The sequence below is a fragment of the Sander lucioperca genome, chromosome 8 (genome assembly GCF_008315115.2).
Source record: "Sander lucioperca isolate FBNREF2018 chromosome 8, SLUC_FBN_1.2, whole genome shotgun sequence".
NCBI lineage: Eukaryota > Metazoa > Chordata > Actinopteri > Perciformes > Percidae > Sander > Sander lucioperca.
This window is the reverse complement of record NC_050180.1, coordinates 12,628,241-12,650,690: the sequence shown is the minus strand read 5'-3', so window position 1 is coordinate 12,650,690 and position 22,450 is coordinate 12,628,241. Positions and strand designations below refer to the sequence as shown.

Genomic DNA, 22,450 nt, shown 5'->3' with positions numbered 1-22,450 from the left:
AAGATTCTTTTGTTTTTTTTGCCACATTCCACTTTGAGAAAGACCAAAAAACTTCATACATCACTATGAACAATATGTCTGTTTATTCATGTTAAGGTTCTGTGCTAGCCAATGCATAGCAAACTTCCACACAATGATAATATTAACTTAAATACTACGAACTCAAAAACATCACATACTGCCTGCATAACCAATAAACAGTATTTCCTTTTTGACATCTACTGTATATTCATGAAGTCAGTCAAAAAAATGTGAACAAGCACTAGGCCGTCTGCATCTCCTCTTCCTCAGCAGACTGGTAATGTCGGTACTCTGGCTTCAACTCCCAGGTGCTTTTGTGAGCCCCCTTGCTGTTGTACGTTCCGATTTCCCTCATAATTTCTTTCAGGTAGGTCTGGAGAAAAAAAACAAAACAGATTGTGACAATCTACCTATATTAGTTGTATTTGACATATGAATGTATTTAGACACGTGTGTTGCATTTTTGTATAAATGTAACAATTTTGAGGTACCTCTTCTTTAAGTATTTCCATTTTATACATCTTTTACTAGAATATTATTATTTGAAAGCTATACTTACTGGTTAGTCTACACTTCAATTTAGAATAATACAGAAAATAAACAACAAATAAATTAGGATATATTATTACATATTGACCTTCCCGGTATATAAAGTAGTTCAAAATAGCTCTACCTTTACTGGTTAACATGTTGTGATAAGTGTGCAGTCTGACTGGAAGCCTGTCAGATGCCTGACCAATACTACTTTTATAGTAAATGGTGATTCCCCTGTAACTCTGCTTGCTAAGACCTTTCATCTCTGTAGTGACAGTACCATTTAGTTTCATGACCAGGCATCAATCCAACACAACGATAATGTGTAATACTGAGCAGGAGCTGTGCAAGACCAATCAGTGGTGCTGTGTTAGAGACCCTACTCTCCAACGACCACTGGGTGGCTCTGTTGAGCTTGAAGGGACCAGTGCCAACTGCACATAATGAATCCCCGGGTTTTCATAATGGGCATTTCGGTTACTTTAGTTCAGTTAATTTGAGTGTTAGCCAAGTGCTTTAGGAGAGAAATGATGGTGTGGAGTGTATTGCGGCGTTTGACTCCTACTCAGCTAATGGTTATGCAATCAGTTGCAATCAGAGGAAGAGGAGGACCTCAAGGTCTCATCAGCACCTACACATTGCTGTTCTCTGCGAGCTGGAACCAATCCACTGCACTGTATCGATTCATCCCATGTTGTGTGTGTGTGTGTGTGTTCACACGTTGGCCCAAATTCAGCCACAAAAGATAGTGTGAACAGGCATGAACGTCATGCAGTGGGTGATATGTTCCAATTTAACAAAGCAAGGTGGATAGTGGGCAGGTGTATTGTTTTTTAGTTTTTTTTCCAGCTATATTGTTGCGTGTGTGTTTTTGTGTTGCTCACCACAGGTTGTTTGGTGATGTCCACCAAGTCCTTAATGTTGTAATACTGGTGCTTCTCAAAGGCAGAGAAGAGCATGTCCAACACGACCTGCCACTCGGCCCTCACCATCTTCCCCTCCGACTTCTTCTTCTTCTCGTGCTCCACCTGGGAGTCATACTGAATGTTACTACTACTGATGTTAATACTGACAATGATGACACTTGTAATATTACTAATTTATTCTATAATAAAGTTAATCTGACCCCTTTGGATTGATTCTAATATAACAATTTGATTATAACCCATACAAATCTGAAAAAAAAGCTCTGTAAAAGCCTGAATATACATGTCAATTCACTGTATGCCTGTGTCTAAATGTTAACCTGTGATAAATTATAACATAATGTATGTATTAAAGTTCATATTTCTTTCTGTACTTTTTTAAAGATTCACTTTACATTCAAATTAACTGAGCATATATTTTCTTATTTTTACCTGGTAAAAAGGTATAAAAAAGATTTTCTTTGTACTTGTAGTTAATTATGCAGAACATATTTGCACATTATAGGATTACTCTAACAATTTAGTATTGCACTTTCATTAGGTTGGCGGACCTACAAAAGACAGAACTTTTAGCAGCAGAGATATTGTTAATGGAGTCTCAGCTATAGGTGAAAGCCCGAAGACACTGGGTCCTACATTTCTCCTAATTAAATAGCATCATAGCCTGGTAAATCAGGTAACTAGTTTGTAACACAAGCTTTCTGCTAAAAATGAGTAGTCTCCGAGCTCAAGCAGAGATAATCCTGATGACATCATCAATATGTGCAGGTCAGCCCTGCAACAACCTCCACTACTTCAGTGCAACAACTGGTTTTTAAATCATTTTGTAACAGTTCACTTTATCAAAAGGGTCATACCGTGTTTCTAAATCAAACTGGTCACACAAACATATACTTATAATATATATATACAGTTCTCACATTGAAATCGTGATTGGCCACAGGCTTGAAGACGGTAGTGACAGCTCTCTCCAGCTGCTGTGACAAACGCTGAGGCTTGGTGGATGCTTTAATCTGCAGCCTGACGAACACACACACACACACAGAGTTTTCTTTTTGTTTTCTGTGATCCAACTTGATCTCTGCTGACAGATGTGCCTGCTGGCATGGAGACAACTGTGAGCACCTTGAGGTTAAACCTAATCATTAAGTAATGGTAATGGCAGCTGCTCTGCTTTCTATTTATTTATTGTGTGAATGCTGATTCAGCAGCAGTGGCGGCTTGTTAATAGAGGGCGTTAGGACGCCAACCCCATCAAAATTCCAGAAAAATAAATGTATACTTAAACACAAAAATAATATAAAAATAAAAAATAAAATAGTTTACTCATATGAAGTGCTGGCTGGTAGTAATCGCCTCAGAATTTAATAAAAATTGGTTTTAATCAGTTAACTATTTTCTATGTAAATACAAGATGTTTCATGCGGTTTCATGGACGAGGGACGCTGGACAAATGGATGTCTATTAAGTCCTTAAACCTTCAGCAAGCACGTGATCTAAAGCTGGTCTCTCAAAGATTCTCTTCCGGGCAAATCAGAATTGGATACATGTTATTTTATCCAATCTGATTGATTCTTGACACCTGTCATTCAAACTTCACGCTCTTGGCCGCTTAACGCGCAGGCCAGTGACCGAGGATGAAGCTACACCCGGGGCTTCACCAGCTCTTGTTATGCGAAACGGAGTTGGCTGGCTGGAAGGGATGTTAGCAATGCCTTTTTTTGCTTTCCCTGTCTTTTATTTCAAAGTGTCGGCACTGAGGTTTTGTGGAGGCTTCTCTCGTAGCTGGTAACGTTACGCTAGAAAGGCCTGGCTAGCTCGACGCGGCCATGCTAATTCACGATTTTGCTTTTGTGCTTGCTTTTTAAAACAACAGGGACTGATCCAGAATGGACCGTTCCCGGAGTGAGGGATATGAAGCACCTGTCTGAAGAAGTAAACATGAGAACACCAGAGCACACATGGATAATTCAGTTAAGCTAGCTATAGTCGGAAGAGTGAACATCGCTACGCAACTGGACGACAATCCAGAACACCACCGCAGATACCATCGCTACAGCGCTTCTGGAGAGGCTAAGCACCATACTTTGCCACTCAGAAGGAGAAAAGGGCAAAATTCCTGTACAAATAAGATCACACACACCCACATGCACAACGCAGCCCTGGCCATGTTTCTTTGTATATAGTAATTCAAATTTTTTTCTTAATAGTATGTTTGCTATTGACTGTAGGCTACATGTGTTGTGGAATATTTGCTTGAAAAAATACTTAAAGTTGTTGCAGATAATGCTTTTTATTCAATCAACTAACTGATTAATCATATTGTTGCAGTTCATTTAATTGTAGCAGTTCTGGAGCACTTTAACTATTAGTAACATTTTCCTTGATCATAATAAGCACCGTATGCTATGCTTCCATTAAGAGGTTTGAGCTCATACAGTGTAATATTTACTAGAAATATTAAGTAAATGTATATTATTTGATGTTATTGTATGTATACAGTCCACTGTCCATTCTGTTCTGATGGGGGGCAAGGTGTAGATAAATAAGTCAATTGTTTGAGTTCAATTTCAAATGCAAATGGAAAGTTTGTGCAATATATTGCTTATGTTTTTGTGGAAGAATGCCTAAACCTTTTAATATTAGCATTAAATCACTACTGACTATTTCACAGATCAATGGTATCCTACAGTTCGTGTTAAATTGTGTTGGGGTGGCTACTGAAACTGACTGATTATGGCACAGCCCCACCTAGGATATTCTTCACCAGCCGCCACTGTTCAGCAGCATTCACAGTATTGTTATCCGGTTGTTCCGTACAACTTTCTGTCACCTACTAATACTGTACAATGACTTTTTAATCACTATTTTTTAATTTATTTTATTATTTAATGTAATACAACTTTTTATCAGTATTTTCAACATACTATACTATTACTTTATTACTTTTTTCGACATTATACTATTACTATACTATGACTTTTTCATGACTTTTTTTGACATACTATGACTTTTTCATGACTTTTAATGACATACTGTACTACATACACTATACTATGGCCTTTTTTCGACATTCTATACTATGACTTTTTTCTACATACTGTACTATACTATGTATATTGGCTGTAGCTCAGTCTGTAAGGAGTTGGGCTTGGAATCGGATGGTTGCAGCTTCAAGTCTCGTACAGACCAATGTACTGAGGTCGAGAGGTGCCTGGGCACTGAGCTAGGCATCTGTCCATCGACAGCTGCAGCACCCTCACTCTGTTTTTCGACACACTATACTATGCCTTTTTTTGACATACTTTACTATGAATTCTCATGACTTTTTTCCACATACTATGACTTTTTCATGACTTTGCGATGTATTATACTATGACTTTTTCATGACTTTTTTGACATACTAAAGTACAACTTTTTTCCAACCTACTCACTATGCCTTTTTTAACATACTATACTATGACTTTTTCATGACTTTTTTCGACATACTATACTATGACTTTTGACATACTATGACTTTTTGATGATGTTTTTCGATAAATACTTTACTATGGCTTTTTTTTACAAACTATACTATGACTTTTTTCGACATACTGAAGAACGACTCTTTTCAACATACTGTACCTGTTTTCAATATACTATACTAGGACTTTTTCATGACTTTTTTCGACATACTATACTATGACTTTTTCAGGATTTTTTTCAACATACTAAACTGACTTTTTCATTACTTTTTCGATATACTACTTTTTCGACATACTATGACTTTTTCATGTCTTTTTTCAACACACTATACTATGACTTTTTCATAATTTTTTTCGACATCCTAAACAATTTGACATACTATGCCTTTTTTCGACATACTATACTATGACTTTTTTCGACATCCTACACTATTATTTTTTCAGGAAAGCCAGACGCAATGAGAAACTTAGGATAGAGAGACAAGATGAGAAACCTAGGATGGCCAGACGCGATATAAACCTAGGATGGCCAAACGCGATGACAAACCTAGGATGGCCAGACGCGATGAGAAACCTACGATGGCCAGACGCGATGAGAAACCTACGATGGCCAGACGCGATGAGAAACCTAGGATAGACAGACGCGATGAGAAACCTAAGATGGCCAGCCGCGATCACAAACCTAGGATAGACAGACGCGATGAGAAACCTAGGATAGAGAGACACAATCACAAACCTAGGATGGCCAGACGCGATGAGAAACCTAGGATGGCCAGACGCGATGGGAAAGCTAGGATAGACAGACGCGATGAGAAACCTAGGATAGACAGACGCGATGAGAAACCTAAGATGGCCAGACGCGATGAGAAACCTAGGATGGCCAGACGTGATGAGAAACCTAAGATGGCCAGACGCGATGAGAAACCTAGGATGGCCAGACGCGATGACAAACCTACAATGGCCAGACGCGATGACAAACCTACAATGGCCAGACGCGATGAGAAACCTAGGATAGACAGACGCGATGAGAAACCTAAGATGGCCAGACGCGATGAGAAACTAGGATGGCCAGACGCGATCACAAACCTAGGATAGACAGACGCGATGAGAAACCTAGGATAGAGAGACACAATCACAAACCTAGGATGGCCAGACGCGATGAGAAACCTAGGATGGCCAGACGCGATGAGAAACCTAGGATATACAGACGCGATGAGAAACCTAAGATGGCCAGACGCGATGAGAAACCTAGGATGGCCAGACGCGATGAGAAACCTAGGATGGCCAGCCGCGATCACAAACCTAGGATAGACAGACGCGATGAGAAACCTAGGATAGAGAGACACAATCACAAACCTAGGATGGCCAGACGCGATGACAAACCTAGGATGGCCAGACGCAATGAGAAACCTAGGATAGACAGACGCGATGAGAAACCTAAGATGGCCAGACGCAATGAGAAACTAGGATGGCCAGATGCGATGAGAAACCTAAGATGGCCAGACGCGATGAGAAACTAGGATGGCCAGACGCGATGAGAAACCTAAGATGGCCAGACGCGATGAGAAACCTAGGATGGCCAGACGCGATGAGAAACCTAGGATGGCCAGCCGCGATCACAAACCTAGGATAGACAGACGCGATGAGAAAGCTAGGATAAAGAGACACAATCACAAACCTAGGATGGCCAGACGCGATGACAAACCTAGGATGGCCAGACACGATGACAAACCTAGGATGGCCAGACGCGATGACAAACCTACGATGGCCAGACGCGATGACAAACCTAAGATGGCCAAACGCGATGAGAAACCTAAGATGGCCAAACGCGATGACAAACCTACGAAGGCCAGACGCGATGAGAAACCTAAGACGGCCAGACGCGATGAGAAACCTAAGACGGCCAGACGCGATGAGAAACCTAGGATGGCCAGACGCGATGAGAAACCTAGGATAGACAGATGCAATGAGAAACCTAAGCTGACCAGACGCGATGAGAAACCTAGGATAGAGAGACGCGATGAGAACCCTACGATGGCCAGACGCGATGAGAATCTTAGGATGGCCAGACGCGATGAGAATCCTAGGATGGCCAGACGCGATGAGAATCCTAGGATGGCCAGATGCGATGAGATATCTAGGATGGCCAGATGCGATGGGAAACCTAGGATGGCCAGACGCGATGAGAAACCTAGGATAGCCAGACGCGATGAGAATCCTAGGATAAAGAGACGCGATGAGAAACCTAGGATGGCCACACGCGATGGGAAACCTAGGATGAGAATCCTAGGATGGCCAGACGCGATGAGAATCCTAGGATGGCCAGATGCGATGAGATATCTAGGATGGCCAGACGCGATGAGAAACCCAGGATGGCCAGACGCGATGAGAAACCTAGGATGGCCAGATGCGATGACAAACCTAGGATGGCCAGACGCGATGACAAACCTACGATGGCCAGACGCGATGACAAACCTACGATGGCCAGACGCGATGAGAAACCTAGGATAGACAGACGCGATGACAAACCTAGGATAGACAGACGCGATGACAAACCTAAGATGGCCAGACGCGATGAGAAACCTAGGATGGCCAGACGCGATGAGAAACCTAGGATGGCCAGCCGCGATCACAAACCTAGGATAGACAGACGCGATGAGAAAGCTAGGATAAAGAGACACAATCACAAACCTAGGATGGCCAGACGCGATGACAAACCTAGGATGGCCAGACGCGATGACAAACCTAGGATGGCCAGACGCGATGACAAACCTACGATGGCCAGACGCGATGACAAACCTACGATGGCCAAACGCGATGAGAAACCTAAGATGGCCAAACGCGATGACAAACCTACGAAGGCCAGACGCGATGAGAAACCTAAGACGGCCAGACGCGATGAGAAACCTAAGACGGCCAGACGCGATGAGAAACCTAGGATGGCCAGACGCGATGAGAAACCTAGGATAGACAGATGCAATGAGAAACCTAAGCTGACCAGACGCGATGAGAAACCTAGGATAGAGAGACGCGATGAGAACCCTACGATGGCCAGACGCGATGAGAATCTTAGGATGGCCAGACGCGATGAGAATCCTAGGATGGCCAGACGCGATGAGAATCCTAGGATGGCCAGATGCGATGAGATATCTAGGATGGCCAGACGCGATGAGAAACCTAGGATAGCCAGACGCGATGAGAATCCTAGGATAAAGAGACCCGATGAGAAACCTAGGATGGCCACACGCGATGGGAAACCTAGGATGGCCAGACGCGATGAGAAACCTAGGATAGCCAGACGCGATGAGAATCCTAGGATAAAGAGACGCGATGAGAAACCTAGGATGGCCACACGCGATGGGAAACCTAGGATGAGAATCCTAGGATGGCCAGACGCGATGAGAATCCTAGGATGGCCAGATGCGATGAGATATCTAGGATGGCCAGACGCGATGAGAAACCCAGGATGGCCAGACGCGATGAGAAACCTAGGATGGCCAGATGCGATGACAAACCTAGGATGGCCAGACGCGATGACAAACCTACGATGGCCAGACGCGATGACAAACCTACGATGGCCAGACGCGATGAGAAACCTAGGATAGACAGACGCGATGACAAACCTAGGATAGACAGACGCGATGACAAACCTAAGATGGCCAGACGCGATGAGAAACTAGGATGGCCAGACGCGATGAGAAACTAGGATGGCCAGACTCGATGAGAAACCTAAGACGGCCAGACGCGATGACAAACCTAAGATGGCCAGACGCGATGAGAAACTAGGATGGCCAGACGCGATGAGAAACCTAAGATGGCCAGACGCGATGAGAAACTAGGATGGCCAGACTCGATGAGAAACCTAAGACGGCCAGACGCGATGACAAACCTAAGATGGCCAGACGCGATGAGAAACTAGGATGGCCAGACGCGATGACAAACTAGGATGGCCAGACGCGATGACAAACCTAAGATGGCCAGACGCGATGAGAAACTAGGATGGCCAGATGCGATGAGAAACTAGGATGGCCAGACGCGATGAGAAACCTAAGATGGCCAGACGCGATGAGAAACCTAGGATGGCCAGACGCGATGAGAAACCTAGGATGGCCAGCCGCGATCACAAACCTAGGATAGACAGATGCGATGAGAAACCTAGGATAGAGAGACACAATCACAAACCTAGGATGGCCAGACGCGATGACAAACCTACGATGGCCAGACGCGATGACAAACCTACGATGGCCAGACGCGATGAGAAACCTAGGATAGACAGACGCGATGACAAACCTAGGATAGACAGACGCGATGACAAACCTAAGATGGCCAGACGCGATGAGAAACTAGGATGGCCAGACGCGATAAGAAACTAGGATGGCCAGACTCGATGAGAAACCTAACACGGCCAGACGCGATGACAAACCTAAGATGGCCAGACGCGATGAGAAACTAGGATGGCCAGACGCGATGAGAAACCTAAGATGGCCAGACGCAATGAGAAACCTAGGATGGCCAGACGCGATGAGAAACCTAGGATGGCCAGCCGCGATCACAAACCTAGGATAGACAGATGCGATGAGAAACCTAGGATAGAGAGACACAATCACAAACCTAGGATGGCCAGACGCAATGACAAACCTAGGATGGCCACACGCGATGGGAAACCTAGGATGGCCAGATGCGATCACAAACCTAGGATAGCCAGGCGCGATCACAAACCTAGGATGGCCAGACGCGATCACAAACCCAGGATGGCCAGACGCGATGAGAAACTAGGATGGCCAGACGCGATGAGAAACCTAGGATGGCCAGACGCGATGAGAAACCTAGGATGGCCAGCCGCGATCACAAACCTAGGATAGACAGACGCGATGAGAAACCTAGGATAGAGAGACACAATCACAAACCTAGGATGGCCAGACGCGATGACAAACCTAGGATGGCCAGACGCGATGACAAACCTAGGATAGACAGACGCGATGAGAAACCTAAGATGGCCAGACGCAATGAGAAACTAGGATGGCCAGATGCGATGAGAAACCTAAGATGGCCAGACGCGATGAGAAACTAGGATGGCCAGACGCGATGAGAAACCTAAGATGGCCAGACGCGATGAGAAACCTAGGATGGCCAGACGCGATGAGAAACCTAGGATGGCCAGCCGCGATCACAAACCTAGGATAGACAGACGCGATGAGAAAGCTAGGATAAAGAGACACAATCACAAACCTAGGATGGCCAGACGCGATGACAAACCTAGGATGGCCAGACGCGATGACAAACCTAGGATGGCCAGACGCGATGACAAACCTACGATGGCCAGACGCGATGACAAACCTAAGATGGCCAAACGCGATGAGAAACCTAAGATGGCCAAACGCGATGACAAACCTACGAAGGCCAGACGCGATGAGAAACCTAAGACGGCCAGACGCGATGAGAAACCTAGGATGGCCAGACGCGATGAGAAACCTAGGATAGACAGATGCAATGAGAAACCTAAGCTGACCAGACGCGATGAGAAACCTAGGATAGAGAGACGCGATGAGAACCCTACGATGGCCAGACGCGATGAGAATCTTAGGATGGCCAGACGCGATGAGAATCCTAGGATGGCCAGACGCGATGAGAAACCTAGGATGGCCAGATGCGATGAGATATCTAGGATGGCCAGATGCGATGAGAAACCTAGGATAGCCAGACGCGATGAGAAACCTAGGATAGCCAGATGCGATGAGATATCTAGGATAGAGAGACACAATCACAAACCTAGGATGGCCAGACGCAATGACAAACCTAGGATGGCCACACGCGATGGGAAACCTAGAATGGCCAGATGCGATCACAAACCTAGGAAAGCCAGGCGCGATCACAAACCTAGGATGGCCAGACGCGATCACAAACCCAGGATGGCCAGACGCGATGAGAAACTAGGATGGCCAGACGCGATGAGAAACCTAGGATGGCCAGACGCGATGAGAAACCTAGGATGGCCAGCCGCGATCACAAACCTAGGATAGACAGACGCGATGAGAAACCTAGGATAGAGAGACACAATCACAAACCTAGGATGGCCAGACGCGATGACAAACCTAGGATGGCCAGACGCAATGAGAAACCTAGGATAGACAGACGCGATGAGAAACCTAAGATGGCCAGACGCAATGAGAAACTAGGATGGCCAGATGCGATGAGAAACCTAAGATGGCCAGACGCGATGAGAAACTAGGATGGCCAGACGCGATGAGAAACCTAAGATGGCCAGACGCGATGAGAAACCTAGGATGGCCAGACGCGATGAGAAACCTAGGATGGCCAGCCGCGATCACAAACCTAGGATAGACAGACGCGATGAGAAAGCTAGGATAAAGAGACACAATCACAAACCTAGGATGGCCAGACGCGATGACAAACCTAGGATGGCCAGACGCGATGACAAACCTAGGATGGCCAGACGCGATGACAAACCTACGATGGCCAGACGCGATGACAAACCTACGATGGCCAAACGCGATGAGAAACCTAAGATGGCCAAACGCGATGACAAACCTACGAAGGCCAGACGCGATGAGAAACCTAAGACGGCCAGACGCGATGAGAAACCTAGGATGGCCAGACGCGATGAGAAACCTAGGATAGACAGATGCAATGAGAAACCTAAGCTGACCAGACGCGATGAGAAACCTAGGATAGAGAGACGCGATGAGAACCCTACGATGGCCAGACGCGATGAGAATCTTAGGATGGCCAGACGCGATGAGAATCCTAGGATGGCCAGACGCGATGAGAATCCTAGGATGGCCAGATGCGATGAGATATCTAGGATGGCCAGATGCGATGAGAAACCTAGGATAGCCAGACGCGATGAGAAACCTAGGATAGCCAAACGCGATGAGAATCCTAGGATAGCCAGATGCGATGAGATATCTAGGATGGCCAGACGCGATGAGAAACCTAGGATAGCCAGACGCGATGAGAATCCTAGGATAAAGAGACGCGATGAGAAACCTAGGATGGCCACACGCGATGGGAAACCTAGGATGAGAATCCTAGGATGGCCAGACGCGATGAGAATCCTAGGATGGCCAGATGCGATGAGATATCTAGGATGGCCAGACGCGATGAGAAACCCAGGATGGCCAGACGCGATGAGAAACCTAGGATGGCCAGATGCGATGACAAACCTAGGATGGCCAGACGCGATGACAAACCTACGATGGCCAGACGCGATGACAAACCTAGGATAGACAGACGCGATGACAAACCTAAGATGGCCAGACGCGATGAGAAACTAGGATGGCCAGACGCGATGAGAAACTAGGATGGTCAGACTCGATGAGAAACCTAAGACGGCCAGACGCGATGACAAACCTAGGATGGCCAGACGCGATGAGAAACTAGGATGGCCAGACGCGATGACAAACCTAAGATGGCCAGACGCGATGAGAAACTAGGATGGCCAGATGCGATGAGAAACTAGGATGGCCAGACGCGATGAGAAACCTAAGATGGCCAGACGCGATGAGAAACCTAGGATGGCCAGACGCGATCACAAACCTAGGATAGCCAGGCGCGATCACAAACCTAGGATGGCCAGACGCGATCACAAACCCAGGATGGCCAGACGCGATGAGAAACTAGGATGGCCAGACGCGATGAGAAACCTAGGATGGCCAGACGCGATGAGAAACCTAGGATGGCCAGCCGCGATCACAAACCTAGGATAGACAGACGCAATGAGAAACCTAGGATAGAGAGACACAATCACAAACCTAGGATGGCCAGACGCGATGACAAACCTAGGATGGCCAGACGCAATGAGAAACCTAGGATAGACAGACGCGATGAGAAACCTAAGATGGCCAGACGCAATGAGAAACTAGGATGGCCAGATGCGATGAGAAACCTAAGATGGCCAGACGCGATGAGAAACTAGGATGGCCAGACGCGATGAGAAACCTAAGATGGCCAGACGCGATGAGAAACCTAGGATGGCCAGACGCGATGAGAAACCTAGGATGGCCTGCCGCGATCACAAACCTAGGATAGACAGACGCGATGAGAAAGCTAGGATAAAGAGACACAATCACAAACCTAGGATGGTCAGACGCGATGACAAACCTACGATGGCCAGACGCGATGACAAACCTAAGATGGCCAAACGCGATGAGAAACCTAAGATGGCCAAACGCGATGAGAAACCTAAGATGGCCAAACGCGATGACAAACCTAGGATGGCCAGACGCGATGAGAAACCTAGGATGGCCAGCCACGATGGGAAACCTAGGATGGCCAGATGCGATCACAAACCTAGGATGGTCAGACGCGATGGGAAACCTAGGATGGCCAGATGCGATCACAAACCTAGGATAGAGACGCGATGAGAAACCTAGGATGGCCACACGCGATGGGAAACCTAGGATGGCCAGATGCGATCACAAACCTAGGATAGACAGACGCGATGAGAAAGCTAGGATAAAGAGACACAATCACAAACCTAGGATGGCCAGACGCGATGACAAACCTAGGATGGCCAGACGCGATGACAAACCTAGGATGGCCAGACGCGATGACAAACCTACGATGGCCAGACGCGATGACAAACCTAAGATGGCCAAACGCGATGAGAAACCTAAGATGGCCAAACGCGATGACAAACCTACGAAGGCCAGACGCGATGAGAAACCTAAGACGGCCAGACGCCATGAGAAACCTAGGATGGCCAGACGCGATGAGAAACCTAGGATAGACAGATGCAATGAGAAACCTAAGCTGACCAGACGCGATGAGAAACCTAGGATAGAGAGACGCGATGAGAACCCTACGATGGCCAGACGCGATGAGAATCTTAGGATGGCCAGACGCGATGAGAATCCTAGGATGGCCAGACGCGATGAGAATCCTAGGATGGCCAGATGCGATGAGATATCTAGGATGGCCAGATGCGATGAGAAACCTAGGATAGCCAGACGCGATGAGAAACCTAGGATAGCCAGACGCGATGAGAATCCTAGGATAAAGAGACCCGATGAGAAACCTAGGATGGCCACACGCGATGGGAAACCTAGGATGGCCAGACGCGATGAGAAACCTAGGATAGCCAGACGCGATGAGAATCCTAGGATAAAGAGACGCGATGAGAAACCTAGGATGGCCACACGCGATGGGAAACCTAGGATGAGAATCCTAGGATGGCCAGACGCGATGAGAATCCTAGGATGGCCAGATGCGATGAGATATCTAGGATGGCCAGACGCGATGAGAAACCCAGGATGGCCAGACGCGATGAGAAACCTAGGATGGCCAGATGCGATGACAAACCTAGGATGGCCAGACGCGATGACAAACCTACGATGGCCAGACGCGATGACAAACCTACGATGGCCAGACGCGATGAGAAACCTAGGATAGACAGACGCGATGACAAACCTAGGATAGACAGACGCGATGACAAACCTAAGATGGCCAGACGCGATGAGAAACTAGGATGGCCAGACGCGATGAGAAACTAGGATGGCCAGACTCGATGAGAAACCTAAGACGGCCAGACGCGATGACAAACCTAAGATGGCCAGACGCGATGAGAAACTAGGATGGCCAGACGCGATGAGAAACTAGGATGGCCAGACGCGATGACAAACCTAAGATGGCCAGACGCGATGAGAAACTAGGATGGCCAGATGCGATGAGAAACTAGGATGGCCAGACGCGATGAGAAACCTAAGATGGCCAGACGCGATGAGAAACCTAGGATGGCCAGACGCGATGAGAAACCTAGGATGGCCAGCCGCGATCACAAACCTAGGATAGACAGATGCGATGAGAAACCTAGGATAGAGAGACACAATCACAAACCTAGGATGGCCAGACGCGATGACAAACCTACGATGGCCAGACGCGATGACAAACCTACGATGGCCAGACGCGATGAGAAACCTAGGATAGACAGACGCGATGACAAACCTAGGATAGACAGACGCGATGACAAACCTAAGATGGCCAGACGCGATGAGAAACTAGGATGGCCAGACGCGATGAGAAACTAGGATGGCCAGACTCGATGAGAAACCTAAGACGGCCAGACGCGATGACAAACCTAAGATGGCCAGACGCGATGAGAAACTAGGATGGCCAGACGCGATGAGAAACCTAAGATGGCCAGACGCAATGAGAAACCTAGGATGGCCAGACGCGATGAGAAACCTAGGATGGCCAGCCGCGATCACAAACCTAGGATAGACAGATGCGATGAGAAACCTAGGATAGAGAGACACAATCACAAACCTAGGATGGCCAGACGCAATGACAAACCTAGGATGGCCACACGCGATGGGAAACCTAGGATGGCCAGATGCGATCACAAACCTAGGATAGCCAGGCGCGATCACAAACCTAGGATGGCCAGACGCGATCACAAACCCAGGATGGCCAGACGCGATGAGAAACTAGGATGGCCAGATGCGATGAGAAACCTAAGATGGCCAGACGCGATGAGAAACCTAGGATGGCCAGACGCGATGAGAAACCTAGGATGGCCAGCCACGATGGGAAACCTAGGATGGCCAGATGCGATCACAAACCTAGGATGGTCAGACGCGATGGGAAACCTAGGATGGCCAGATGCGATCACAAACCTAGGATAGAGACGCGATGAGAAACCTAGGATGGCCACACGCGATGGGAAACCTAGGATGGCCAGATGCGATCACAAACCTAGGATGGTCAGACGCAATGAGAAACCTAGGATGGCCAGACGCGATGAGAAACCTAGGATGGCCAGCCGCGATCACAAACCTAGGATAGACAGACGCGATGAGAAAGCTAGGATAAAGAGACACAATCACAAACCTAGGATGGCCAGACGCGATGACAAACCTAGGATGGCCAGACGCGATGACAAACCTAGGATGGCCAGACGCGATGACAAACCTACGATGGCCAGACGCGATGACAAACCTAAGATGGCCAAACGCGATGAGAAACCTAAGATGGCCAAACGCGATGACAAACCTACGAAGGCCAGACGCGATGAGAAACCTAAGACGGCCAGACGCCATGAGAAACCTAGGATGGCCAGACGCGATGAGAAACCTAGGATAGACAGATGCAATGAGAAACCTAAGCTGACCAGACGCGATGAGAAACCTAGGATAGAGAGACGCGATGAGAACCCTACGATGGCCAGACGCGATGAGAATCTTAGGATGGCCAGACGCGATGAGAAACCTAGGATGGCCAGACGCGATGAGAAACCTAGGATGGCCAGATGCGATGAGATATCTAGGATGGCCAGATGCGATGAGAAACCTAGGATAGCCAGACGCGATGAGAAACCTAGGATAGCCAGACGCGATGAGAATCCTAGGATAGCCAGATGCGATGAGATATCTAGGATGGCCAGACGCGATGAGAAACCTAGGATAGCCAGACGCGATGAGAATCCTAGGATAAAGAGACCCGATGAGAAACCTAGGATGGCCACACGCGATGGGAAACCTAGGATGGCCAGACGCGATGAGAAACCTAGGATAGCCAGACGCGATGAGAATCCTAGGATAAAGAGACGCGATGAGAAACCTAGGATGGCCACACGCGATGGGAAACCTAGGATGAGAATCCTAGGATGGCCAGACGCGATGAGAATCCTAGGATGGCCAGATGCGATGAGATATCTAGGATGGCCAGACGCGATGAGAAACCCAGGATGGCCAGACGCGATGAGAAACCTAGGATGGCCAGATGCGATGACAAACCTAGGATGGCCAGACGCGATGACAAACCTACGATGGCCAGACGCGATGACAAACCTACGATGGCCAGACGCGATGAGAAACCTAGGATAGACAGACGCGATGACAAACCTAGGATAGACAGACGCGATGACAAACCTAAGATGGCCAGACGCGATGAGAAACTAGGATGGCCAGACGCGATGAGAAACTAGGATGGCCAGACTCGATGAGAAACCTAAGACGGCCAGACGCGATGACAAACCTAAGATGGCCAGACGCGATGAGAAACTAGGATGGCCAGACGCGATGAGAAACTAGGATGGCCAGACGCGATGACAAACCTAAGATGGCCAGACGCGATGAGAAACTAGGATGGCCAGATGCGATGAGAAACTAGGATGGCCAGACGCGATGAGAAACCTAAGATGGCCAGACGCGATGAGAAACCTAGGATGGCCAGACGCGATGAGAAACCTAGGATGGCCAGCCGCGATCACAAACCTAGGATAGACAGATGCGATGAGAAACCTAGGATAGAGAGACACAATCACAAACCTAGGATGGCCAGACGCGATGACAAACCTACGATGGCCAGACGCGATGACAAACCTACGATGGCCAGACGCGATGAGAAACCTAGGATAGACAGACGCGATGACAAACCTAGGATAGACAGACGCGATGACAAACCTAAGATGGCCAGACGCGATGAGAAACTAGGATGGCCAGACGCGATGAGAAACTAGGATGGCCAGACTCGATGAGAAACCTAAGACGGCCAGACGCGATGACAAACCTAAGATGGCCAGACGCGATGAGAAACTAGGATGGCCAGACGCGATGAGAAACCTAAGATGGCCAGACGCAATGAGAAACCTAGGATGGCCAGACGCGATGAGAAACCTAGGATGGCCAGCCGCGATCACAAACCTAGGATAGACAGATGCGATGAGAAACCTAGGATAGAGAGACACAATCACAAACCTAGGATGGCCAGACGCAATGACAAACCTAGGATGGCCACACGCGATGGGAAACCTAGGATGGCCAGACGCGATGAGAAACCTAGGATGGCCAGACGCGATGAGAAACCTAGGATGGCCAGCCGCGATCACAAACCTAGGATAGACAGATGCGATGAGAAACCTAGGATAGAGAGACACAATCACAAACCTAGGATGGCCAGACGCAATGACAAACCTAGGATGGCCACACGCGATGGGAAACCTAGGATGGCCAGATGCGATCACAAACCTAGGATAGCCAGGCGCGATCACAAACCTAGGATGGCCAGACGCGATCACAAACCCAGGATGGCCAGACGCGATGAGAAACTAGGATGGCCAGATGCGATGAGAAACCTAAGATGGCCAGACGCGATGAGAAACCTAGGATGGCCAGACGCGATGAGAAACCTAGGATGGCCAGCCACGATGGGAAACCTAGGATGGCCAGATGCGATCACAAACCTAGGATGGTCAGACGCGATGGGAAACCTAGGATGGCCAGATGCGATCACAAACCTAGGATAGAGACGCGATGAGAAACCTAGGATGGCCACACGCGATGGGAAACCTAGGATGGCCAGATGCGATCACAAACCTAGGATGGTCAGACGCAATGAGAAACCTAGGATGGCCAGACGCGATGAGAAACCTAGGATGGCCAGCCGCGATCACAAACCTAGGATAGACAGACGCGATGAGAAAGCTAGGATAAAGAGACACAATCACAAACCTAGGATGGCCAGACGCGATGACAAACCTAGGATGGCCAGACGCGATGACAAACCTAGGATGGCCAGACGCGATGACAAACCTACGATGGCCAGACGCGATGACAAACCTAAGATGGCCAAACGCGATGAGAAACCTAAGATGGCCAAACGCGATGACAAACCTACGAAGGCCAGACGCGATGAGAAACCTAAGACGGCCAGACGCGATGAGAAACCTAGGATGGCCAGACGCGATGAGAAACCTAGGATAGACAGATGCAATGAGAAACCTAAGCTGACCAGACGCGATGAGAAACCTAGGATAGAGAGACGCGATGAGAACCCTACGATGGCCAGACGCGATGAGAATCTTAGGATGGCCAGACGCGATGAGAATCCTAGGATGGCCAGACGCGATGAGAATCCTAGGATGGCCAGATGCGATGAGATATCTAGGATGGCCAGATGCGATGAGAAACCTAGGATAGCCAGACGCGATGAGAAACCTAGGATAGCCAGACGCGATGAGAATCCTAGGATAGCCAGATGCGATGAGATATCTAGGATGGCCAGACGCGATGAGAAACCTAGGATAGCCAGACGCGATGAGAATCCTAGGATAAAGAGACCCGATGAGAAACCTAGGATGGCCACACGCGATGGGAAACCTAGGATGGCCAGACGCGATGAGAAACCTAGGATAGCCAGACGCGATGAGAATCCTAGGATAAAGAGACGCGATGAGAAACCTAGGATGGCCACACGCGATGGGAAACCTAGGATGAGAATCCTAGGATGGCCAGACGCGATGAGAATCCTAGGATGGCCAGATGCGATGAGATATCTAGGATGGCCAGACGCGATGAGAAACCCAGGATGGCCAGACGCGATGAGAAACCTAGGATGGCCAGATGCGATGACAAACCTAGGATGGCCAGACGCGATGACAAACCTACGATGGCCAGACGCGATGACAAACCTACGATGGCCAGACGCGATGAGAAACCTAGGATAGACAGACGCGATGACAAACCTAGGATAGACAGACGCGATGACAAACCTAAGATGGCCAGACGCGATGAGAAACTAGGATGGCCAGACGCGATGAGAAACTAGGATGGCCAGACTCGATGAGAAACCTAAGACGGCCAGACGCGATGACAAACCTAAGATGGCCAGACGCGATGAGAAACTAGGATGGCCAGACGCGATGAGAAACTAGGATGGCCAGACGCGATGACAAACCTAAGATGGCCAGACGCGATGAGAAACTAGGATGGCCAGATGCGATGAGAAACTAGGATGGCCAGACGCGATGAGAAACCTAAGATGGCCAGACGCGATGAGAAACCTAGGATGGCCAGACGCGATGAGAAACCTAGGATGGCCAGCCGCGATCACAAACCTAGGATAGACAGATGCGATGAGAAACCTAGGATAGAGAGACACAATCACAAACCTAGGATGGCCAGACGCGATGACAAACCTACGATGGCCAGACGCGATGACAAACCTACGATGGCCAGACGCGATGAGAAACCTAGGATAGACAGACGCGATGACAAACCTAGGATAGACAGACGCGATGACAAACCTAAGATGGCCAGACGCGATGAGAAACTAGGATGGCCAGACGCGATGAGAAACTAGGATGGCCAGACTCGATGAGAAACCTAAGACGGCCAGACGCGATGACAAACCTAAGATGGCCAGACGCGATGAGAAACTAGGATGGCCAGACGCGATGAGAAACCTAAGATGGCCAGACGCAATGAGAAACCTAGGATGGCCAGACGCGATGAGAAACCTAGGATGGCCAGCCGCGATCACAAACCTAGGATAGACAGATGCGATGAGAAACCTAGGATAGAGAGACACAATCACAAACCTAGGATGGCCAGACGCAATGACAAACCTAGGATGGCCACACGCGATGGGAAACCTAGGATGGCCAGATGCGATCACAAACCTAGGATAGCCAGGCGCGATCACAAACCTAGGATGGCCAGACGCGATCACAAACCCAGGATGGCCAGACGCGATGAGAAACTAGGATGGCCAGATGCGATGAGAAACCTAAGATGGCCAGACGCGATGAGAAACCTAGGATGGCCAGACGCGATGAGAAACCTAGGATGGCCAGCCACGATGGGAAACCTAGGATGGCCAGATGCGATCACAAACCTAGGATGGTCAGACGCGATGGGAAACCTAGGATGGCCAGATGCGATCACAAACCTAGGATAGAGACGCGATGAGAAACCTAGGATGGCCACACGCGATGGGAAACCTAGGATGGCCAGATGCGATCACAAACCTAGGATGGTCAGACGCAATGAGAAACCTAGGATAGCCAGACACGATAAGAAACCTAGGATAGAGAGACAAGATGAGAAACCTAGGATGGCCAGACGCGATGAGAAACCCAGGATGGCCAGACGAGATGAGAAACCTAGGATGGCCAGACGCGATCACAAACTTAGGATGGCCAGACGTGATGAGAAACCTAGAATAGCCAGATGTGATGAGAAACCTAGGATAGAGAGACGCGATGAGAAACCTAGGATGGCCAGACGCGATCACAAACTTGGGATAGCCAGGCGCGATCACAAACCTAGGATGGCCAGACGCGATCACAAACCCAGGATGGCCAGACGCGATCACAAACCTGGGATGGCCAGACGCGATGGGAACTCTAGGATGGCCAGACGCAATCACAAACCTAGGATGGCCAGACGCGATGAGGAACTGAGGACGGCCAGTCAATGGGATGCTAACGGCAGGTGAGTGCTTGTTAGCATCAAAATGGCGCCATAGGATCTACAGGTTGTTGACAGACTCTTACCTCCTTGTCATGAACGAGCATGTTGCTACCGGTTGCTATGACAACACAAACTGTTGCTATATACCTACGCTCTCCGTCTCTGAAAGATTCTGAATTATTGAGATTTCTCTTGGCACAGCTACCAGAAGACTTACAACTTTTAGAGAGGTTGCTCACGTCACATCTACGTAGTCAAGCTCAGTTGGAGGCTGCGCAGTAACGCTCAGCCCTCACTGTAAAAGTGCTTCTAATATACTTCACTGGTCTCCGTTGAAAACAACGGCCTCACTTTGTCCATTTATATAACTGTCTATGGCATTACAGTGGAATTGCACCCCTCTGGCACAGAAAGACTTTTCCCATACGTTTTGTATGGCGAAAGACACTTCTAGATCCATTTCATCCAGCAAGGCCTATACGAGCGTCACATTCACCAGCCAGCTCCAAACAGGTGAACGAGGCCTCTCCACTTGGCCGTTTAAACAAAGTGGAATAAATGTATAAAAGTCCAAATCTACACACAACCTGCAATCAATTAGTAAGATGACATCAAATTATATTATATTATTATATACATGGCATTTAGGAAACCTTTATTGCAAGGTTGGCACGGCAAGATGTCCAGACTAGTGTAACAGTAATTTTCGTTTTTTTGCGTCTTGCTGCTCCCATCGTCAGCCAGGTATTTTTTTTTACTAAAGCAGTATATGAAATATGATGTATTACCTACCACCATTTAGTTGTTTTGTGTTATTTAAGATATTTATAAAATATCTGGTCATGCCAGACGTAATTATTCCACTCATTTTTTAAACAATGCAATTACCCGTTTCAGCCACCAGGGGAGCAGTGCTCCCCATGCCCCCAAGCAAACTCATGGGTCAGATCCATCTGGTAGCGAAGGAGGGCCGAGACTAAGAGCTACATGGAAAAATATGCACCAAATAAGCCACTTTGAAATTTTGCTGTTTTCAAGAATGCAAAAGTTGGGTGACCCCCCTCTCAACAATAATAAAAAGACATGACCCTCCCCTATTTTCCTCCGGTGGTCCATTCCATAAATACCGAACGGTCCCTTAACAGAAGCTCTGTTCACGAAACTGCAGGCTAACCTTAGTAGCTAGATAGCTAGCCAACACTAGCTAGTAGCACGACATAATGATTACATCTCCTTGGTTCTCTATCCATCGTTTATTTAGATAAGCATGTAAACGATCAGGAACAACGACAAC

General features: G+C 48.0%; 1 protein-coding gene across 2 annotated transcripts in view; it reads right to left on the bottom strand.

The window, feature by feature from the left end:
* Positions 1 to 52: 52 nt before the first annotated feature.
* The window catches only part of LOC116037774 (general transcription factor IIF subunit 2-like), a 65,117-nt gene continuing 42,719 nt past the window's right edge, over positions 53 to 22,450 (bottom strand). For both annotated transcript variants that reach the window (XM_031281777.2, XM_031281776.2), the window contains 3 exons: positions 2,402 to 2,501; positions 1,440 to 1,583; positions 53 to 394 (listed from right to left, as the gene is read on the bottom strand). In XM_031281777.2, coding sequence (XP_031137637.1) covers positions 263 to 394; positions 1,440 to 1,583; positions 2,402 to 2,501 — 376 coding nt within the window. In that variant the 3' untranslated portion in view covers positions 53 to 262. The remainder of the gene's footprint in view (positions 395 to 1,439; positions 1,584 to 2,401; positions 2,502 to 22,450) is intronic.